Source organism: Salvia miltiorrhiza, chromosome 7, assembly GCF_028751815.1.
Source record: "Salvia miltiorrhiza cultivar Shanhuang (shh) chromosome 7, IMPLAD_Smil_shh, whole genome shotgun sequence".
Taxonomy (NCBI): domain Eukaryota; kingdom Viridiplantae; phylum Streptophyta; class Magnoliopsida; order Lamiales; family Lamiaceae; genus Salvia; species Salvia miltiorrhiza.
The window spans coordinates 18,960,109-18,976,923 of record NC_080393.1 but is presented as its reverse complement, the minus strand read 5'-3'; the positions used below and the strand labels follow the sequence as shown (position 1 = coordinate 18,976,923).

Sequence of the window (16,815 nt, the reverse complement as noted above, 5' to 3'; positions counted from 1 at the left end):
AGACACCTAGCAGCTTCTCCTCTGTACAACGTCTCTGATCTTTGAGATCCAACTGAAAATGTTTTTGCTTTCATGTCGTCTTCTGTCAGCATCTTTAGTGAGACACTTCATCTCTTTCAGCTGGACCTCGCAAGGTTTCTAGATTCATAGACACCGCTGCTTCTGCCATCACAACAATTTGAAAATTATTTGGTTTTATATTTTTCTGGGAGCTTATAGCTTATTTTATCCAGCACTTTGAAAAAATTTATAACTATTTCAAACAACTTATAAACTCAACCCAACACTAGTCAATTTTATAATTTCGAGATTCTTTGACGGGGTGGAAAATAAAGGTTTGAACATACCAAGGATGCGAATTCTTTGTAATAGAAAATTCGAAAGAATATTGGCAGATTTTATTTGCAGCCCAAATTTACTCGAATCCCAACATCATGCACAATATATAATTAATACATACAAAAGTAAAATAATTAATGAGTTACAAAAATGAATAATTTTACTGATGATATTAGTTATTTCACTTTATTAAACTAAAATATTTTTTTTTTGTACACTCACTCATACGATACGAATCACTCACATATTTTAATAAAAACACTTGTGAATGATACTTATAAATATCTTACTAGAAGTTGTGAGTGATTTCCATTATGCAAACAATCGCACGAGAGACCTCTTAAAAAAGTACTTATTTCATCCGAATATTCATGACTTCTTTTCTTTTACTTTTTTGGGATTGTCTCAAGTATCTTACTATATATTCTTTTGTGTTAATAGGGGAATCTACCCACATCTATAATATGTCTTGCAAAATTACCCACTTTCAAAGTCAAAGACCGAAAAGCAAGTTTGATGGTGATGGGTTGCTTGGTTTTTTGTGTAAAAGTTGATGATGATGGAAATTGTGTAAGAGTTGTGTAAGAAAACAGTTAAAATTGGTACAAAATGTGAGAAAATGTCAACTCACGTCACTTTCATGCATTATAAGATTAAATAGATTTGCAAATTTATAATAAATTAGGGGACGTTTGTATGTTACAAACATTGATAAGAAGGCCAAAAAAATCACAAATATGTCAATTCTTAAGAATTTTTTTTTTTGAAACCAGTGAACCATGTATCCGCCAGTAATTCGTAGCAGTAGCCGCTGAAGTTTGTTATTGGCGGCTACTATTCAGCGGCTACTATTTACTGGCGGATACTTGTGTTATTCGCTGCAAAAAATTTTTTTTTTTCATAATTAACATGATTGTGAATTTTTATCCTTCGTGATTTTTTATTGTTACATATGCACCGTTATTTTTAGATTTTTATTTAATTTTACAAGGGGAAATATGAGAGATAGTGAAATATTTACAGTACAAGAAGTACACATGGATGGGAAATATGAGAGATAGTGAATCTGCCAAAATTTGGATTATAGTGGGGGTAATAACACTCACTTTATGCATGATTTGACTACACATAAAATAATAGACTTGCACATAAAATAATAAGAAATTATATACCAATTATTTTGAAATTCATATATTCGGAAATGAAATAATATTCTATAGCCAAAAAGTAAAGTATCCGCCATTAAATTATTTTCTTTATCAGTAGCCGCTAATAAAACATATATGGCGGCTACTGGGTCTTTTGTACGATTTTCTGGCGGATACTGGGTCTGTGAGGCAGAAAATATTATTGTATGTCAAAATATGTATAATTGTTAATTTTTCAGCTTGTTATGAATGTTTAAATATAACATACGCATTACTCTTTTGTATTTGTTGCTTTTTTTTGTTAATTTTATAGTAAAAAATTAAAAGTACATACTGAGAAGGTGACTCTGCAAAAATTTTGGTTGTAGTGGGGCATTAATGCTAATTTTATGCATGTGTGAGGTGACATGCAATAATAGATTGAAGCCGTATTGAATGAACACTACACTTCACGTGAAACGTTTGTAAGGAATCAAGTTTAGTCCTTATAAGGCTACATTTGTGAATGACCAAAACACAAATTGAAATACTCACCTTGAATTTCAGAAATTCAGGCATACTCTAAAGATTTGAGTGGTTTTGTGCGAGAGCAGGCAATTTGTGTTGAATTTCAGCCCGAAAAGGTGATTCTCCTGTATTGTTTGTATAAATTATAGTTTGCATGTTTAATCGTATGTTGTTTTTAACGTTGAGAGCATGTTTTACATTATTTTAATGAATTTCTTTATTATCTGACATTTAAAAGCATTTTAGAGAAATATTAAACCTGTTTCTAATATAATTGAATTTTTTGAACAAAAAAAACAAAGTATCCGCCAGAATTTCATTATCCGCCAACAATAGCCGCCTATCCCATAAGGTCAGCGGCTACTGATTGCGGATAATTATTTACTGGCGGATACTTCATTTTTCGAGCTTATTGTGATGTTTTGAACGTTTTAAGCGTATTTTAATACTATATTTTATGTGGTTTTATAGATGGAATTCGTGAGATACATATATGTGAGATACAACGGAGTCGTCGATGGTATATACTATGTTGGCGGGGCTACGGAGGTCCTTCCCCTCTTAAATGAAACAGTTGCGAGCCTGATATACAGCATCAACAATGTAATGACAACGCATTCGTTGAGCCCGAACTATCAATTGTATTATTTGGCGACCAATCGGTTTGGAATGGAGAAGAAATGCGTAATAAGTGACGACGATGATGTGCAAGGCTTGTTGGAAACTGCCGAATATCCCATGGTGTACGTTGAGCACAACAACGACCCGGTCGAAGAAGCATACATCCCTACTTTTGATTTTGGCCAGGCTTCAGGATACGGAGATGATGAAGCACAATCTAGTCAGTATGAGACGTCGTATCATGCTCGCGAGAGCGCGCCTCCAACACAGTACTTTTCATGGGATGGGCAACCGTTGGACGAATCCGCATGGAATCTGAATGAAATGTGCGGGAGATTCAACCAGGTGCGGACGGATGAAGCCGTACAACCTGAAGACGAAGCCGAAGAACCTGATGACGATTCTGATGAAGAAGACGAAGAATACGATCCAACGAACGAGTCGGGCACAGATTCTGCCGCCTCTGAGGATTTATTAGACGATGATCTAATAGAGTTCACGGCGACCGAGCGAGCAGGTTGGATCCGACAAAGTAGAACCCGTCACGGAAATCCGACGGACTCGACCGGTGATCTATCTAATTGGATAGTTCCGTTGATTCCAGTGGACGCCACGACTTCGCTCGTTGCTCGCGAGAGTGAGCTGTCCAGAGTTGCTGATTTGGGGAAGAACTCTTTTTACAACAGTAAAGAAGAATTGGTCCTTGCTGTTGGCTTCTGGAATATGAAGCAAGGGGCTGAGGCAAAAGTTGTACGCTCAGATCAGGGACGCCTCTATTACAAGTGCAAGCACTCTGATAAGTGCAAGTTCGATGTGCGTGCATCTTGTGACGGCGGAGGGATGTGGGGAGTGCATAAGTTTAAAGAGCACTCTTGCGAAGGGGAGTTGGGCATTTTGAAACGAATAAAGGCACATTCGAATGTGGTTGCAGCTTATGTGGAAAAAAGAATACGCGATGACGGAGAGGTCATTAAGCCGAAATCTATTATGTCGGAGTTGTTACGTGAATTTGGCGTCAGAATCAAATATGATGTCGCGCTGCGTGCAAGAAATCTCAGCTTAGAGAAGATATACGGTCGAATTGATGATTCGTTCCTTCTTCTGCCCAAATATTTGTATGCCCTAAGTCAAGCGAATCCAGGCACCGTGATGGATTTGGAAGTAGACGAAAACAACCGGTTCAAACATCTGTTTCTTGCTCTTGCGGCTTCCATCACACCTTTCTTCTTTTCGCTTCGGCCAGTGATTGTGGTCGACGACACACACTTGAAGGGGAAGAACAATGGCATTTTGTTCGTCGCCGTGACAAAAGACGCAAACGAGCAAGTTTTTTCCGTTGGCATTTGGTGTCGGGCCGATCGAGAATGATGAGTCATGGAAGTGGTTCCTCTCAAATGTGAGACAAACTTTTGGTCAGCCCGACAACTTACTAGTTGTCTCTGATGCGCATGTCTCCATTGCTAATGTTGTGAAGAGCGAGTTACCAAATGCTACTCACGGTCTTTGCTACTACCACTTGCAGAACAAAATTAAGGGCTACGGGCAAGCTGTTGTGGAGCTTTTCCGCCAGGCTGCATACGCCTACACGGACTCAGAATTTTCACGTGCAATGTCGGCTATGGCTCAATTGAAGCCGGCGGCGTACGGGAAGTTGATGCGCGTAGGCCCTGAGAAGTGGGCACGATCACAAAGTCCGGTGACCCGTTATAGTTTTCTTACATCTAATGCTGCCGAGGCTTTGAATGCCCGTTTGTTGTGGGCCAGACGCCTTCCTATATGCTCCATGCTGGAGGCAATCAGGATGGTTCTGGAGCAGTGGTTCAATGACAGGCTTGCGTCTGCGGAAGAGAGCGATGACCTTCTTACTCCAGAGGCAAAACAGAAGATAAGTGCGGAGATCTCAAAGAGTCGTCGCTACACTGCGAAGAGGACCTCCGAGAGAAAATACAGGGTTCGTGCTGGTGATCGTCGCTTCATGGTTGACCTTCAAGCGAAGAGCTGTGAATGCAATGAATTCGACCTGGACGGCATGCCGTGTTCTCATGCGATCGCAGCCATTACGTATGCTAAATCTATTTTATTATAAAATTACAGTTATTAGATGCCTACTAAATATAATCTTTCTTTTCGCAGTGAGGCGAAAGAGCCAGTGGAAGATTACGTGGAAGCTTACTACCTGCGGAGTTCACTGGTTCAAACATACTCCGGTCCAGTAAATCACTTGCCTCCCTTAGAGCACTGGGAAATTCCGTTTGAAGTTGCAACTGATATTGTTTTGCCAAACCTTTCTCGTCGACAAGCTGGTCGACCAAGAGAAGTCATCAACCTCGATCTCATCGTCATCATGTAGCAATCAACAGCCTGCACGTACTTAAATGTTAGTAACAAGTGACCAGACTTACATGATAACAACTGATTCATAAATTAACCAACATTGGACGAGAGGTCTCTCCTCGTGTTTTGCATAGTGGTCCAAAAGCTAAACGGGAGAGGGTGTTCGCTCTCTGCCACCGACATCGTCCGGTAGTTGCCACGGTTGCCAGCTTTCATCATACGGTCAAACCCGTCAACATACTGTGAGTCGACGGGTCTCGGCACGGCGCTGTGCACGTATGGTGATCGAAGTGCAGCCGACGGGTTCCGTTCTCGGCGACTTCTGCGTGGAGCCTCCGGTGCACAAATACTGAGGGGAACAGCAGCTACTGCCTCAGAAACTCCCTATAATTCACATAAAACAACGCAAGTTAAACAATGTTGACATAATTTAAATTAAATGACTTGTAAATTTAATGCAACGACAACATACCCCTCTAAACTGCTTCCAATACTCGTGCATCTCATCTTGAGTCAGGATCGGAGCCGAAGAACGGGCCGGCTCAAAAGGGTATGCTGAACTCGTGCCCGGCTCAGCCCACGAGTAGCGTGGCCCACCATAAGAACTGGACGCCTCGAATGTGGGCATGTGGTGGACACCCATGTGCGGAGTCTGCACATGCCCAAAACTAGTCGGGCCACCAAACGGATCATGCTGCCACTGCGGGGTGTGCATGGCATCACCAGTAGTCTGTCCCACCTCTCGTGCAGGAGACTCATGTGCAGGGGATTGGTTATGCGATGGGGCCTCTGAGGATGTAGGCTGCGCCGGATCGGAGTCGGGCTCGGGCTGGGGCTCGCGTCTCCTGTCAGAGTGAGATCGTGGAGCAGGTCTGGGCACGTGAACATCAGTGCTATGCGAGCATCGGCAACGCATAGCATCGAACTTGTCCTCGAAATATCTCTTAATCCTCCTGAACAGGCTGTCCTCCACGGTCCTCGCTACCCGTTCCTCACTCTCGCGCATCATGTGCTGCATGCGCTGCCAATCCTCCTCGCTCCACTGTGAAGGTGCAGGAGCATCCTCGTGCCTAGGCCTCGGGGCTCTGTGACTGTGAGACCTTCGACCAGAATCAACGGGGTGATCGCCCCCAATGCTCTGATCGTGATGGCTGCTGCTCGATGAGGTGTCCATGTTCGCTATTATTTTCACCACGCCGCAAGTATACGGTGTAGTTGCAACATAGGGAAGCAAGGTCGTATCCCACAAGGATTGGTGAATTCAAACTTCTAAATATTATTAATAAGTTGTTTTCAATCTATTTAGACAAACCAAAGATGAAGAGATATTGAGAACTAAAACAAAGCTAAATAAAGCAAGTAAATAAAATAACAACAAGATAAACTTAGTTAATAAATTGGGGAATGACTCGAATGAAAGTTATCCTAGGGACTAGATTTCGATGGATCGTAATGAACTTCAATCTAAATCAATATAAATCTTGATATGGCCTACTTATCTAGGGCGATCTCCCCACTAGTTTTAGCCCCCTCCCGGACGACTAAAACAGTAGATTACGGGTCATAATTGCCGTCCCCGGTCAATTTCTAACCTATAACTCCCAAGAGCACAAAAGATCAACAAGCCCTCACCCACCTCTCAACCTCCCGGTTTATTGAGATGATATGTATCAAACTCCTAATCTATTGTAATTATCCTCTCCCGATTTAAATCACAAATTAGAAATGCACAAAAGGTGGCCAACCAATCATACAAGAGATAAATCTAGGACTTGAAAAGATAACAATAAGCACAATCAAGATATATATTGAACAAAGAAATCAATCCATTACAAATCCATCTAATCTAATCCCTAAGATAAGGGATTTTAGCCAAGCATATTCATAATAAAAACAAATCCCAAGTCATAAGAAAACATAAATAAAGATATAGAGAGATAGAGATTCATAGACAAATCCTATAATCTTGATCTTCAATCATGTAGTCTTGATGAGCTCCTTTCAAGTCTTCCCCTTCTTTATTTGATTTTGGTGTTGTTTTTGTGTGTGGAAGAGAGAAAAAATGGTAGAGAATGGAGGCTAGGGTTTGGGATTGGAGAGTTGGGGAAGATGAAGTGGGTGTGTGTGGTGAATGATGTTAGAAAAGAAGGGAAAAATGGAGTTTTGGGGCTAAAATCGCGTCTGGGGCCCACTTGGGGGAAGCCCCGCCCTTTTCCCGCGGTCACGGCCCGCGTCCGCGGCCTTCAAACGTGGGGGATCCTCAGGGGACCCGCGGTCCCGCCCCGCGGCCGCGGGTGGTGACCGCGGGTGTCTCCTGAGTCGGGGGCAGCTGACCCGCGGTCCCACCCCGCGGCCGCGGGTGGTGACCGCGGGCTACTGGGCGTTATGCGCAGTCCGCTCGTTTTGCTCCGTTCTCCCTCGTCCGGACTCGGATTTGATCGCCGTTTGCGCTCACGGATTCCTCTCGAGACGTACTTCAATATAATATCTTCAAAATCCTCCAATTAATCCTTGATTTTTCCTGAAATTACTCCAAAACTACACCAAGACATCAAATCTTCATAAAACTCAACATTATGGTACAAACACGCATTGGCAAGCAAAATATGAAGGGAAATGACAACAAATCATGTGGAATTGAGGTACGAAAACCATGTTTGTCAACCCCCCCAAACTTAAAGCGTTGTTTGTCCCCAAACAACAAAGAGAAGAGAAATAAAAGATAACAAACATGTGAGAATGAATTGGTGTCATTTCAAGGGCTTCAACAATTTCAAAAATCTTTCAAAAGTGTATCACAAGTAGAAATGCATTCCAAAAAATCACAAGTGATGAAGAGTTCAATATTATGGCCTCCAAGCTTGAATCCTCACAAATGTGGATGTTTCAATGATGCACTCAACTCTCAAGTGTTTAGATTGGACGTGTTTGCACTCAAATTGAAACAATGTATACAATCTACCATAAGCTTGCCATTTATCCTAACTCTCTATACTTCAATGTGTTATAAATAATGATCAACAAGGGCTTTCATTGGGTTGTAATGAGGGCTCTTTGGTGAGGTGAGGTGTTTTTAGGCAAAGTGACTCATCCCACGATCAAATAATCATAATGAACAAATCGACTTTACTATTTCTCTTATCAAACATAAACCAAAATCCCTACATTTCATCTTTTCATCCTTAGTGATATCTATCATGGCTATGATTCAAAAGGCAAATCACTCCCCTTTATGCTCTTTTATTCACATTCATTTTCATTTCTTTTTCTTTTTGAGCTCATAGGGGATTAGTGATTTTCACACAATCAAAGCTTGATAAGCAATTTCAATCATTTCCCAAACTTTTTTCTTCATAAAAGCAACCACTAACACTCTAAGTTCCACCCCTTTATCATTGGTTCATTCAAAGAAAGGCTACAAGGCACAAAAGGGGTAAACTAGGATCATATGAGAATTTGGCACAATTGGGGTCAAGTGGCTAACAAAGATGGCCTTAAATCACTTCAATATTAACAACACATCTACTTTTATTTTCAAGAGAGGACTCATGGCAAGTTCTAGAGACCAACATACATGCTCAATCGATTTACACTCAAGAACAAAATGAGATTGTAATTGGATGACAATCAAGGGCTCAATTCTCACAAGCTCATTTTATTTGCAAGTTCTTGGAGGTAAAATATTTAGCTCATTTGTCACAAGTTCAAACTCTACATGCAAAATCAACAAGTGAAACACAACAATTTCTTTTCAAAAGCAACATTCATATCATAAGCCCAACACACATTTCATCCAACTCATGTGTTTCAACAATCAAGCTCAAAAATAAAAGACAAGGAAAAGCTAAAAAAAACATAGACAAAACTAATTATTGTAACATAACTAAACTAACTAAATAAATAAACAACGGATAAATGAGATAAGTAACCCATCTTCACCCTCCCCCCAAACTTATTTCACACAAAGGAGAAATAAGTTTGGATGAAGGAGAAAATGGTTACTTGTCTCGTACTCACAAACGAGGTGGAGGCTTAGGCGGTGGCCATTTCTCATCAAATTTGCATGCTCCATCCACCGCGACCCAAAAATATGGTGGCTTTACAATTCTTGAGACATCCCGGGCGTCATGATAATCTCGTTCACCATCTAGAGTACCACCACACTCAAACAATTCCTTATTAGACAAATCAAAGTGAAAATCAAAAGATGAAGATAAATAAAAGTGAAAGAAGCAAGCCTTCATAGAATCGCCCATGTCGAGGTAAGGATCGACAAAATTTTTGACTTTGCATTCTTTAAAACTTGTGAAATCTTCATCTTTTTGGAATTGTAGAGGTTGCGTTGGAAAAGTTGGGCTCTCGACTTCAAGGGGTTTGGAGAATTGATCCTCATCTTCTTTATACTCTTCTTCAACTTCTTGAGGCTCTTCACTTAGCATCGGCATTGGTTCCTCATACAAGGTTCCATTCCGTAGGCTAATGGCCATGCACAAATCATCAATTCGCTTTTGATTTTCCATAGTGGTAGCCAAAGACCTCCTTTGCTCATCTAGCATAACCTCCGATTTTGCTAGACTTTTTTCTATCCAAGCTTGTGTAGTTAAGAAGCATTGTAGGAGATCATCTTTCGAATTCGATTTCTCCTCTTGATAGTATCGATTTCCCCCTTGGAAGCCTTCTTGAGTGGAATAAGAATTTTCATAATTCCAACTATTGAAATGGTCCTCATACTCCAATGGTGATTGCCACTCCATGGCATTGCACCCCATGTCATAATACTCACCATAGGAAGGTGTTGGTTGGAAGGCTTTTTGGATCATTGGTTGCCTACAATTTCTTTTGGCTTCCAAAACACGCAACTTAAGTTGCATCAACGCCAATTGTAGTTGGAGTTGCTCAACCAACTCATTCCTTCCATCATCCATTTTTGGTGCCGCTTTTACGGTTGTGGAGCAATTTTCTCTAACAAAAATAAATAAACATATAAATAAACAAACATAAAAACAATATCTAAATTAGATAAAAACAACTTTTCACAATATCAAAAGTAAAAATTCAACCAATCCCCGGCAACGGCGCCAAAAACTTGTTCGCTATTATTTTCACCACGCCGCAAGTATACGGTGTAGTTGCAACATAGGGAAGCAAGGTCGTATCCCACAAGGATTGGTGAATTCAAACTTCTAAATATTATTAATAAGTTGTTTTCAATCTATTTAGACAAACCAAAGATGAAGAGATATTGAGAACTAAAACAAAGCTAAATAAAGCAAGTAAATAAAATAACAACAAGATAAACTTAGTTAATAAATTGGGGAATGACTCGAATGAAAGTTATCCTAGGGACTAGATTTCGATGGATCGTAATGAACTTCAATCTAAATCAATATAAATCTTGATATGGCCTACTTATCTAGGGCGATCTCCCCACTAGTTTTAGCCCCCTCCCGGACGACTAAAACAGTAGATTACGGGTCATAATTGCCGTCCCCGGTCAATTTCTAACCTATAACTCCCAAGAGCACAAAAGATCAACAAGCCCTCACCCACCTCTCAACCTCCCGGTTTATTGAGATGATATGTATCAAACTCCTAATCTATTGTAATTATCCTCTCCCGATTTAAATCACAAATTAGAAATGCACAAAAGGTGGCCAACCAATCATACAAGAGATAAATCTAGGACTTGAAAAGATAACAATAAGCACAATCAAGATATATATTGAACAAAGAAATCAATCCATTACAAATCCATCTAATCTAATCCCTAAGATAAGGGATTTTAGCCAAGCATATTCATAATAAAAACAAATCCCAAGTCATAAGAAAACATAAATAAAGATATAGAGAGATAGAGATTCATAGACAAATCCTATAATCTTGATCTTCAATCATGTAGTCTTGATGAGCTCCTTTCAAGTCTTCCCCTTCTTTATTTGATTTTGGTGTTGTTTTTGTGTGTGGAAGAGAGAAAAAATGGTAGAGAATGGAGGCTAGGGTTTGGGATTGGAGAGTTGGGGAAGATGAAGTGGGTGTGTGTGGTGAATGATGTTAGAAAAGAAGGGAAAAATGGAGTTTTGGGGCTAAAATCGCGTCTGGGGCCCACTTGGGGGAAGCCCCGCCCTTTTCCCGCGGTCACGGCCCGCGTCCGCGGCCTTCAAACGTGGGGGATCCTCAGGGGACCCGCGGTCCCGCCCCGCGGCCGCGGGTGGTGACCGCGGGTGTCTCCTGAGTCGGGGGCAGCTGACCCGCGGTCCCACCCCGCGGCCGCGGGTGGTGACCGCGGGCTACTGGGCGTTATGCGCAGTCCGCTCGTTTTGCTCCGTTCTCCCTCGTCCGGACTCGGATTTGATCGCCGTTTGCGCTCACGGATTCCTCTCGAGACGTACTTCAATATAATATCTTCAAAATCCTCCAATTAATCCTTGATTTTTCCTGAAATTACTCCAAAACTACACCAAGACATCAAATCTTCATAAAACTCAACATTATGGTACAAACACGCATTGGCAAGCAAAATATGAAGGGAAATGACAACAAATCATGTGGAATTGAGGTACGAAAACCATGTTTGTCAGTCCACTATTTGTCCCCTCGGGCGCTTGCCAGTATCCTGTCTCATACTGCGACGCCGAGGTTGATGCTCAGGAGCATCCTCGTTGTGGTCCCCACCAGTGTAGCGCTGCCGAGGCTGCCTATGACCAAAGACTGCCGGCTCTGGTACTCGAACCCCTATCCCGGCATTGACGCCTGCCACCGATAGCCAGTAAGATGTCTTGGCCTCGTACTCATCGGGGATCATCTCCCATATCCCGTTCTCCTAGAAACAAAAAAAATGTAGTTAAACATTAATATTCATAAAATCAAATAATATTAACAAATAAACAACTAAATTATTACCGGAGACTCAAAAAAACTCTGTAACCCATCGAACTTGGTCTTCACGAACGTCCACCTCCGAAATCTAGGGTAAACCCCCGCATTGCATAAGGCTAAGGCTGGGCCCAATTCGGGAATTTTCTCAAGACCCCAAATGAATAGGGCCCAAGAAGGACCGTAGAAGTGATACTTTTTACAATCCTTTTTGATTGTGCTGTGCTTCAACCTGTAGTTCAAGCTCCTATACGCGCACGATCCCCAAGGAAATCTGGAAAAGGCCGGCAAATCATCCACCAGCTTCCAAGTCCAGGACTGCACGGGTCGTCGCACGTCCACTCCTAATACAAATGCGTGTAGCACCAACAAGTGGGCCACACGGAGGTACAACCCGCCGTCGGGGTCATTTACTGGATTGTCGGTGTCGAAATATCTATCCGCTAGGTCCCGCACTGCCACCGGCTTAGAGCGGCAAAATTTTCTAAATGTCCGAGCCTTGCTCAGATCGTGCTCAGCCTCGGGGTCAAAAGGATCATCCCCAAAGGACAATCCTGTCACGAGAGCGAAATCTCTCGGAGTAAACTCAACCTTCCTCCCGTTGATGTAGAAGGAGATCTCATCATCCTCATTATCTCTCGTGATCTGAAGATGACGAGAGACAATATGGTGCAATGCAGCATTGCACTTCTGGCCCGGCTGCCAATCCAACATATCCCCAAAGCACCCCTGCCTGAACGTATTCTCCAGTGCAAAACCGCCAATTTCTCTTAGTCTCTGGACTACTGTCGATAGGTAACTAATATTGTTGTACGAACTGATCTCAACTGTTGGACGATTGATTTGCTCGGGCCTCGAATAACGGACCTATTCAATACAAAAAATAACTCAATTTACAAAACATAATGAATTAACAAACATCAACTAATAATAACGCATAATTAACTATTAAATTACTAGAAACATAAATAAAATAATATAAAACCATAATAAACAAGTATCCGCCAGTAATTAAGTTTTTAAGAAGTAGCCGCTGGGTGTTTTCAAACCTGGCGGCTACTTCTTACAAAAATTAATTACTGGCGGATATTAGGTAATTATGGTTCTATATCTTTTTATTAGTATGTTATCAATTTTTAAATTCTGAATAACCCAAAAAACGTTATTATTTTATGCGTAATACAGTAAAATTACCCTAATGATCTAAATAGACGATTATATATATCTAAATATGCTTCAACTAAATAAAAATTCTAACAACACTGAAACTATACTCAAACTTGTAACAACACTCAACTACACTATATAAATACTATATATCTAAATCAAAATTCAATACTATACAAATACAAAACAAATAAATTCAACAAGTGTATCTAACACATACAAAACATATATAACTAACATATATATCTAACATTTTCTTACAAGTACAAAACAAAATTCAATGCTATAAACATAATGAATAACTCAATTTACAAAACATAATGAATTAACAAACATCAACTAATAATAATGAATAATTAACTATTAAATTACTAAAAACCTAAATAAAAAAATATAGAACCACTATTAAGTAATATCCGCCAGTAAATAATATTTTTAAGAAGTAGCCGCTGGGTTTGAAAAAATCCGGCGGCTACTTCTTAAAAAACTTAATTACTGGCGGATATTACTTAATTATGGTTCTATATTTTTTAATTAATATGTTATAAATTTTTAAATTCTGAATAACCTAAAAAACGTTATTATTTTATGCATAATACAGTAAACCGTGAATTTTAAAAACGTGATTATTTTAAAAATGTAGTATACTTACTTGGTTTGATGAAGAAGTCATGGCGTGAATGGATTTGAAGAAAGACCGAATGAACTCGTTTGTAAAAATGAAACAGCGGCTGCTTCTCACTCTCTGAAGAAAAAATTCAGTATCCACTAGAATGTGGTGATGGTGCGGCTGATTCTCAAAAATTCTACCATAATTTAACATAAAAAGTTACCCTAATGGGCCCTACCCAAGATTTTCGACCTTATCAAATCTTCAATGTGGTCAAAGAAACCCACAAAAGCCGTGCCCAAAGTATTCCAATACCCGTGAATTACACTTTTCTGCAAAGCCTATAGATTCCCATACTAGAGTTGCCGGTTGAATTGTCCAATCACAATTGAATTAGCTTTAGCTCTTCAAAATTGAAAAAAATACAACAACCATTAATATGAACTCTAATAAATAAAATTTATATATATTGTGATATCAAAACTAGTTGTAAATGACATGGTACTATTATCCGCCAGTAAAACGTATCCACTAGAAGTAGCCGCTTAGGGTTTCTTTCACGCGGCTAATTCTAGAGGATACGAATTACTGGCGGATACATATGTGGTAGGATCTCTAATATTTTACCGTTTCATAATATATGATTATATATATTTTTTATCCAACATTTTCTATTATTTTATGTGTTAGGCTATATTAATTCATGTTAAATAAAATAAAATAAAAAATTCGAGACTTATTGCACCACTATGACCCAAATTTGTCTAAATACAAGCCTATTATGTATTTCTATTTCATAGAATATATTTTTAAAAAAGAATACAGAATTAAGGTAAGTTTGTGTATAATAAAAAAGTAATAGGAGGATGTAAACAATTGTACTTTAAGTATATTTGGAAACAAAAAAAATTCTTAACCTAATGTATACATTATCCGCCAGTAAAAAATAGCCGCTAGAAATAGCCGCCAGGATAAAAAAACCCGGCGGCTATTTCGAGCGGCTATTTTTTACTGGCGAATAATGTATACATTAGGTTTAGAATTTTTTTTTGTTTCCAAATATACTTAAAGTACAATTTTTTGCATCCTCGTATTACTGTTTTATTATACACAAACTTACCTTCATTATTTTCAAACTTAGGGCATTATACGTCAATCATCTTACAATAATTGCACATTTATCTGGTTTTGTGCATTTTTAACTACCTATCTTACACATTTTCTTACACAATTGTACTTGTGTAAGAAAAGTGTAAGAACTTTTACAAAAAACCAAGCAACACATCACCATCAAGTGTACTTTTCGGCTTTGACTTTCAAAGTGGGTAGTTTTGCAAGACATTTTATTGATGTGGGTAGATTTAATTCCAACCCTATTCTTTTTGTAATCATTTTACACTATAAATTATGTGGATTTCACACATTTATGCTACAATCTTATTCTATTAAATATTCATGTCCAAAAAAATGAATCATAAATATAGAGACAAAGGAGTAAAGATAAAAATAAATTATGTCTCATTCATTATTAATTTGGTAGAAATAACAATTATAAAATAAATATCATTTAATTCCTATCATAATTTTATTCATCTTATTTATCTTTTGTACTATCAATCACCTTTCTATTGAAGGAAAAAGGTGCAAAAATAACCTTATTATTTACCCAGAGAAACGGATACCAACATTAGAGATGGCAATGGGTTAATATGTACAGGATCTTGTTAGGTATGGATTTAGATAAAATAATTATTACTTTGGTCCGAACCTAGTCGATATTTACCGAGTGAAAAAATTGAGATCCAAAGGGTCCACGGATTCATACCTAAATCCATATGTTTTTCTCTTCTAGATTCTAAATGGATTAAAACTCACCATAATATAGACTTTCTACAACCATTTAAAAACAAATTTTAAATATCATAATTTATATATAAAAAAACATCATAATCATAAAAAATAAGTAATAATTAAGACATAAGTTCAACAACTTATACTTATGTGGAAAGTGAAAATAGTTAAGAAAAAAATATAGTGAGAAATGCATACTTATTTTTAATAGTATAAGCATAAAAAGTAAGAAAATTAGTTAGCATATACTCAATTAGGTTATCAAAATAAAAATAATATATACTCCCTTCATCCACAAAAAATAATTTAGTATGGGACGACACAAGTTTTAATAAAAATAGTCATTATATTATGAGTGAAGAAAGGATCACACTTAAGAAGTAGTGTTTATAATGATAATTAATTATATTGTGAGCAAATAATAGGACCCAACATGTGATTAATAGTTTCCAAAAATGGAAACAGACTAATTTTTTGTGAACATCCCAAGATGGCAAAAATAGACTATTTTTGTAGACGGAGAGAGTATAATTTATCTTTCATATCTTATTTATCTTTTATATGTTGAAGGAAAAAGGTGCAAAAACAACCTATTATTTACCCAGAGAAACAGACACCAACATTAAGGATGGCAATGAGTTAAATCTGTACCGATAATCTTGTTAGGTATGGATTTAGATCAAAAAGTTATTACTTTGGTTCGAACCTAATCCATATTTACCGAATAAAAAAATTGAGATTCAGAGGGTCTACGAATTCATACCTAAATCCATATGTTTTTCTCTTCCAATAAATTCTAAATGGATTAAAACTCACCATAATAATTATCTAGACTTTGTACAACCATTCAAACGTAAAGCTTAACATCATAATCATCGAAAATAAGCAATAATACAATAATCCAAGTACTAACCAACAATACACATTAAAGTTCAACAACTTAATACTTATGTCGAAAGTGAAAATAGTCATAGCCAAGAAAGAAACAAAGTGAGAAATGCATAATTATATCAATAGTAAAAGCATAAAAAAGAAGAAAAATAGTTAGCATATAATTAGGTTACAAAATAAAAATAAAAATAATATATATTAAATGATTTGCAGGTTGGATCTGAATTTCAAAAATCATACTTCAAATCCAAACCCGAATTCTAGAGCAGAGGTCCAGATCCCATTCTCATCCGCTGTGTCTTATTTTTGACATGTCCAAATCCGACAGAACAAATCTGAATTCATGATCAAGCCCAAGATCCACTATAATATCTAACCCGCACAAACAATGTTTTGGTGCAAATACACCCACATTTGATAGGAAACGACCTTCTGCCCCCCCCCCCCCCCCCCCCCCCCCCCCAAAAAAAAAAA

At 38.5% G+C, this 16,815-nt stretch overlaps 1 protein-coding gene across 1 annotated transcript; it reads right to left on the bottom strand.

The window, feature by feature from the left end:
* Nucleotides 1-4,988: 4,988 nt before the first annotated feature.
* LOC130993931 (uncharacterized) lies at nt 4,989-6,123 on the bottom strand. The gene is made up of 2 exons (XM_057918968.1): nt 5,422-6,123; nt 4,989-5,333 (listed from the first exon to the last, which is right to left on the bottom strand). The coding sequence occupies exons 1-2, from the start codon at nt 6,121-6,123 to the stop codon at nt 5,040-5,042; spliced, it is 996 nt and encodes a 331-aa protein (XP_057774951.1). The 3' UTR covers nt 4,989-5,039.
* Between the last annotated feature and the right edge of the window lie 10,692 nt (nt 6,124-16,815).

What these genes read in the sequence shown, in the direction of transcription:
- LOC130993931 (XM_057918968.1), bottom strand. Translation starts at nt 6,123, where the DNA reads ATGGACACCTCATCGAGCAGCAGCCATCACGATCAGAGCATTGGGGGC. An exon ending in ATTGGAAGCAGTTTAGAGGG is followed by an intron (nt 5,334 to 5,421) that starts GTATGTTGTCGT and finishes TGTGAATTATAG; the next exon opens with GGAGTTTCTGAGGCAGTAGC.